The 7,128-nt window shown below is 33.7% G+C and overlaps 2 protein-coding genes across 2 annotated transcripts in view; both read left to right on the top strand.

Moving 5' to 3' along the window:
- The window catches only part of aco1 (aconitase 1, soluble), a 20,941-nt gene extending 19,181 nt beyond the window's left edge, over positions 1-1,760 (top strand). Inside the window, exon 20 of the mRNA XM_016538927.1 lies at positions 1,036-1,760. Within this exon, the coding sequence (XP_016394413.1) occupies positions 1,036-1,152 (117 nt within the window). The 3' untranslated portion in view covers positions 1,153-1,760. The remainder of the gene's footprint in view (positions 1-1,035) is intronic.
- Positions 1,761-2,638: 878 nt separating this feature from the next.
- The window catches only part of sepsecs (Sep (O-phosphoserine) tRNA:Sec (selenocysteine) tRNA synthase), a 12,472-nt gene continuing 7,982 nt past the window's right edge, over positions 2,639-7,128 (top strand). The window contains exons 1-3 of the mRNA XM_016538917.1: positions 2,639-2,984; positions 3,645-3,799; positions 4,560-4,692. Of these exons, the coding sequence (XP_016394403.1) occupies positions 2,871-2,984; positions 3,645-3,799; positions 4,560-4,692 (402 nt within the window). The 5' untranslated portion in view covers positions 2,639-2,870. The remainder of the gene's footprint in view (positions 2,985-3,644; positions 3,800-4,559; positions 4,693-7,128) is intronic.

Genomic DNA, 7,128 nt, shown 5'->3' with positions numbered 1-7,128 from the left:
ATATACACACACACACATGCATGTATATATTTCAGAAAGATATGTTATGTTTATATATTAAATATATTTATTTATAATATAAATTATATGAATATAAATATAGACGTAAATATTTTCAAAATATATACTGTGTGTGTGTATTTATATATACATAATTAATATACACAGCACACACACACATATTATGCAAACAAAAACTTGTATTTTGTATGCGATTTAATCACGATTAATCGTTTGACAGCACTACTAATATTAGATAAAAACTTCAGTTTAAAAACATAAAATTAGAAATTAAGAAAGTGAAATAAAAAAAATATAAAATATGTTAAAGTACTAAAACTACTATATAGATATATTTGAAAAAATTACAATGACAAAAGCACATAAAATTACTAAACCTTAATCTAAAATTAAAGTAAAAATGTAAAATATTAATAAAATACTATACTATATAAATAATACTAAAATAACCCGGTCTTAAATATTTCCATTATTTATATTACATTTAAAGTTAATATAACTCGCAAATGTGTAATTACAAATATATCTAAATACATGACATACAATTTTCAATAGAAATTACATTAAAGTATATTTCATTAATATTCTAAATATGAATAAAAAAACCACTATATAAATAATACTGAAATAACACTTGAATATTTTTATACTTTTTATATTACATTTAAAGTTAATTTGTGTAATTACAAATCTATTTGTGACCCTGGACCACAAAATCAGTCATAAGGGTAAATTTTTCAAAATTGAGATTTGTACATCATTAATAAATACGCTTTCCATTGATGTATGGTTTGTTATGACAATAGGACAATATTTGGCCGAGATACAACTATTTGAAAATCTGGAATCTGAGGGTGCAAAAAAAATCAAAATATTGAGAAAATCATCCAGACTGCTTTTGTGCTCTGACATATAACTTTCAATAGAAATGAAAGTTTACTATATAAGAAACACTGCCTTAAACATTAAATTTTTCTTTATATTCCATATTTCGTATTTCTTTCGTCTCTGCAGCTGGACACAGGGAAAAGCTTTCAGGCTAAGATGAGGTTTGACACAGACGTGGAGCTCACGTACTTCCATCACGGCGGCATCCTCAACTACATGATCCGCAAGATGTCCGAAAACTGACACCACACCACGTCTTCAGGACGATCCCCTCGAAACGCACATATCATGCACCCTCTGGATGCTTGTTTTGTCCCGTCAGTGTTTTAGCTTCTCCTTTAAGAACCAGCTGATGTGTTGTTTAGTTATAAATGTACTGTAATGTTTGCTGTAGATGATGGCTATGAGTTTGGTGGACGTTCTGTGGGAGTGAAGGGCAAGTTTAACCTTCTCCACTCTAATCCTACCTCAGCATCTTCATCATGGTTATTCATCTTATTAATTACTGTACTTACACTAAACTTTGACACAAGTTCCTTGCAGGTTATGCATGCTGCGTTTGTGTTAATTATAATAGTATAAACGTTATGCACAGTCATTTTTATGTTTTGTTTTATTTTTTTTAAGATGCACCAATGATTCCGTTTCATCACTGATTTTTATTTTTTGCAATGGTTATGCATTAACTTCATACTGAAATGCTGAAGAAAATGTAGTTTAAAACAAATATTGCATCAGATAAATCCCTTTAACAGCTGTCGAATATGAATGGCATGATACACATTTGAAAGTGCCTGTATTTTCACATATTTTGTATATAATCTCTTGAAACCAGCCTGTGCACGTCTCATTCCAGTGCAAATGCATTTTTTGTACTTTAATCATATACTCTGTGAGATCCTCAAGTCAGCAATCTTTAGGAAACATTTCAAGGCTCGCTCTTTTACTTCAGCAGTCAGACTGACTGACCTTTATTTTAAGAAAAACACTCACATCTGTAGTTTTTGTGAAATTAAAAATAAATGTTCATTTCATCTGTGTTTCTTTATGTGCAACATTATACATCTCTATGCCATGGTAGTAGCTAATGTTTATGATATGTACATAAATACCGTGAATTATTAATTCATAATCATTCATGATATTCATCATTTTCCGGTTATATATATATATAAAAAATCGATTATATAATATTTTAAGAGACCTATTGACCTTCCGTTGTGGTTTTGGTTCGGTTTGGGAATTACTGATTTTTTCCGATTACTTCTACCCTTATGAAAATTAACCATGGTGTTTTACTCCAAATAAAACCATAGTTACTATAATTAAACCATGGTAACCACAAATTAACCATGGTCTCGCTACACTAACCATAGTTTTACCATGGTTTTTGTAGTAAAACTGTGGTTATACAAATAGTAATCAATGCACCAAAAAACATGGTTACTACAATAAAACCATGGTTAATTTTCGTAAGGGATAATTTATCAAAGATTGCTATGAAATAGAAAAATGTTAAAAAAAAATAAAATTTGCTAAAAATGTACCCACCCTTAGGCCATGTAAAATGCAGATGATATAGATGAATTTGCAAGTTTTGAGAATAATGATAAAAATTAAACATTATTATAATTGTTATTTAACGTTATTCCTATGCATTGAAACTGTACACAGGTGCGCGTAGACCGGGGACTTTTACTTTGAAATTAAGACGCGAACAAAAGGAGGAGTCTAAACCCGGAAGTAAACAGTACAGTTAGAAGCTGATCGATTTGAAACTCGTGCTGACTCAGAGATGTTAGAAAATGTTTAACCTCTCGTCTGCTTCTCCGTAGCGCAACAGTCACACAGACACATCAGTGAAGCCACTGTTTAGACAGACTTACAGCGGTGTGGAGCAGCAGACACTTCACTCATCACAAATATAAACCGAGAGAAGCCTGCAGCGCTTCTGAACCGAGATGAACAGCGAGATCTTCAGTCTGAGCGAGAGGCTGGTGTCCTCCTCTTATGTGCGGCAGGGCCTGCAGGCTCGGCGTGGTCACGAGCAGCTCATCAGACTGCTTCTGCAGCAGGTAATTAATGACTGTGTTAATCACATGTGTCCATGTGCTCGTCTGATTGAAGCCTGGCTCAATGCCATGAAGCTCATTTCATAAACTTAAGTAATATCTGAAACACTTTTGTCTGAAGTCATCTAGTGACCAATATTCAGAAAAGGTGTCAATCCTCTGAAAAACGTGAACTTTATAGTGCTGTCAAACGATTAATCGCGATTAATCGTATCCAAAATAAAAGTTTTGTTTACATAATATGTGTGTGTTCTGTGTATATTTATTATGTATATATAAATTAGAACATATAATGCAGATTAAATACTTCTGAATGGTATAATTACTTAGTTTGTCCAGCAGAGCGCGCGCAGCAGAGCAGTTCCCATTCGTGTGTCCAAACTTTTGACTATACTGTACTATAATATAGCCTACACATAAAGAATGTCGGCCGATATATCGGTATCTGTCTTTTTTACTCCCTAATATCGGTATCGGCATCGGCCCCCAAAAAACCCATATCGGTCGGGCTCTAATATAAATACACACTCATACCACATGAAAACCACATGAAACCAGCGTGAGCTGCAGGTGTTTTAAACTACAATTTGAAAATATTTTTTCTTTATGGCATTGGCCACATAAAGGGGTACTTGTGACCGTCAGGTTTCTGGTTTCTTGCAGGGCAAATGTCCAGAGGAGGGGTGGAGTGAGAGCACCGTCGAGCTCTTTCTGAACGAGCTGGCAGTCATGGACAGTAATAACTTCTTGGGGAACTGTGGTGTGGGCGAGCGAGAGGGCCGGGTCGCCTCAGGCCTGGTGGCCAGGAGACATTACAGGTGGGTTTTCTACATCTCAACATTCAAGAAACTCATATGTGACCCTGGAGCACAAAACCAGTCTTAAGTGTCCATTTTTCGAAATTGAGATTTATGCATCATCTGAAAGCTGAATAAATAAGCTTTCCATTGATGTATGGTTTGTTGGGATAGGACAATATTTGGCAGAGATACAACTATTTGAAAATCTGGAATCTGAGGGTGCAAAAAAATCAAAATATTGAGAAAATCATCTTTAAATAAAAGCTTCGTTCGTCTTCGGAACACAATTTAAGATATTTTGGATGAAAACCGGGAGGCTTGTGACTGTCCCATTGACTGCCAAGTAAATTACACTGTCAAGGTCCAGAAAAATATGAAAGACATCGTCAGAATAGTCCATCTAGCATCAGTGGTTCAACTGTAATGTTATGAAGCAACGAGAATACTTTTTGTACGCGAAGAAAACAAAAATAACGACTTTATTCAACAATTTGTCTCACTTTGGAGAATATAAGCTGAACGCACATGGGACAGTCACAAGCCTCCCGGTTTTCATCCAAAATATCTTAAATTGTGTTCCGAAGACGAACGATTGGAACGACATGTGTTTGGAACGACATGGGGGTAAGTGATTAATGACAACATTTTCATTTTGGGGTGGAGTATCCCTTTAAGACTGGTTTTGTGCTCCAGTGTCACATATTTGGTGGAAAACATTAACAGAATTTTCTACTGTATCCTGCCTTGTAATATAAGGCTGTGTTGTTGTTCCTCTCAGACTGATCCACGGCATCGGCCGCTCGGGGGACATTGCTGCTGTTCAGCCCAAAGCTGCCGGTTCAAGCCTCCTGAATAAAATCACTAATTCAGTCGTGCTGGACGTGCTCAGATTTACAGGTACTCTCTGTTATGTTTTATGATACGACACGCTTGACAATGGGGAAATATCACTAAGCAGAACAAACAGCAATTCTTCTCTTATAATTCAATGCATTTGTGTGTTGTTTTAGTATCATTTTTATATTTTTGTAGTTTTTTATTAAATATTAAGTTAGATTTTATTTTTCTATTTTCTGTTTTCACTTTAATGTTAGTTAAAGTTTTAGTCATTTTATGATGTGTTTTTGTATTTTTTTTAAATTTCTGTGAAGTATTTATTAATTTTAGTGCCGTCAATCGATTAAAAAAAAATGAACTAATCGCACATTTTTTCTAAAATCAATCGTGATTAATCCCACCTAACAATAAAGTTTTTAAATATACTTTTATATTGCAATAATTTCACACTCAATCTTCACATTAATGTAGAAACAGCATAAAGACTGTTTAAGGCGAGTATCACTGAAACCAATAATACTGATGTAAATAAACGCAATTCTTGTCAAGAAAAAAGAGACCGAAGCAGCAGTTGTGAGTGGCGTGGCCAATCCTAGCTCCGCCCCTGCATTAACCACATCTCACTAAAGTCACAAAAACGCGTCAGCCATATGACTACTTGGCACGTTTGGAGAAAATGCATTTATTTACAAAGTTAGTATTTGACATAAAATTATTTTATTTGTCTAGTGATGGGGGAAAAAAAGCGTACATGCTTACATTTAGCAAAAATGCAATGCTGGCCATTATGAGTCAAAGTTTTTCCTGTTGTTCTCACACAAAGCCTGTTCAATAAATTATACAAAAAATATTCAACTTTTTTTCAGCTGTTTTCTGTGCTGTTTCTTCGTTATCGTCTCATTGATATAACAATGTAATGTTAAATTAAGTGGTATTATTACACTTTATTTGTAGTGTTGCATTATATTTAAAATATGCTTTGATATGAACTTTTCTTAAATCCTTTCCTTGCATCTTTACTGGTTGACAGTAATTATTTTTATTATTTGTGCTGAATTGTGTGGCACGATTCAAAACGTTCACTTAGCGTATAAAAAAAAATAGTGGTGAAAGTTTGCAAGCCTAGATGCCCTGTATTGCAATTTTGCCGTTTTACCCTAAAGTTACCCTGGTTTCCTAAAGACATGTTAAAGGGTGAAGAAATACTTGAATGCTTTGATCTCTGAAGGTAAACCATGCTGAATATTTTCTGTTCTGGATGTGCGTTTGTCAGTTCATACAGTAATATTCCATCATGCATTTCCTCTTGCATAAGCTGTCTGTAGAGATCTAGGAAGAGTTTTGGAGTGTTTTTGTTTGTGCCGCTCTCTGCTGGCTCCTGCATACTGTATCCCTCCCACATTTTTCTGCACTGCAGAGGAAACCCCAAACACTCCTACTAATATTGATTCTCTGAGTGCGCTAGAGAAAGTTAGACAGGAGGACGCACTTACTATTTGGTCCATTGTTACTTTAGCTCTGCTGCACCTTTTCAAAATGCCTGATGATAGTTTACTAAAATACATTCTCATTCTCATTTGCAGCTCTTTTACTTGTAAACAGAAAGTGAATACTGTTTATGAAATGATTTTACTGCAGAGTTGATCAAATCCAAGTATATGCATCACGATCAGGGATGCAACAGTATTAAAATTCAGGCTGACAGCAATAAGCAGATTATTATTTCCATGTTATGGCAGATAACATTTTATACTGTTAGTATTTTAAATTAAATATTAAAAACTAAAATCACTTACTTTAAATGTTGTGAATGTATGCATTAAAACATTACATTGTGTTTTGTTATTTGGTTGACAGTAATTATTTTTATTATTTGTGCTGAATTGTGTGGCACGATTCAAAACGTTCACTTAGCGTATAAAAAAAAAATAGTGGTGAAAGTTTGCAAGCCTAGATGCCCTGTATTGCAATTTTGCCATTTTACCCTAAAGTTACCCTGGTTTCCTAAAGGATAATCGTTTTGAGGTTATATTAAATTATTTGAGCTTTTAAAGATTAAGCATTAGATGCATATCTAAATGCAAATATGAGCATGCATAAACATGCAACATCAGTCATTACCGCTACAATCTTTAAAAAACTGATAACTCTTATATTGTACAGAATGAAAAAAAAAATTATATTTGTTTTGAGGTTATTAAATTATTTGAGCTTTTAAAGATTAAGCATTAGATGCATATCTAAATGCAAATATGAGCATGCATAAACATGCAACATCAGTCATTACCGCTACAATCTTTAAAAAACTGATAACTCTTATATTGTACAGAATGAAAAAAAAAAGATAATCGTTTTGAGGTTATATTAAATTATTTGAGCTTTTAAAGATTAAGCATTAGATGCATATCTAAATGCAAATATGAGCATGCATAAACATGCAACATCAGTCATTACCGCTACAATCTTATATTGTACAATAACTCTTATATTGTACAGAATGAAAAAAAAAA

This window comes from Sinocyclocheilus rhinocerous, unplaced genomic scaffold, assembly GCF_001515625.1.
Source record: "Sinocyclocheilus rhinocerous isolate Xijiao unplaced genomic scaffold, SAMN03320098_v1.1 scaffold547, whole genome shotgun sequence".
Taxonomy (NCBI): Eukaryota; Metazoa; Chordata; class Actinopteri; order Cypriniformes; family Cyprinidae; genus Sinocyclocheilus; species Sinocyclocheilus rhinocerous.
The sequence above is the reverse complement of the archived record's forward strand: the minus strand, read 5'-3'. Positions and strand labels throughout refer to the sequence as shown.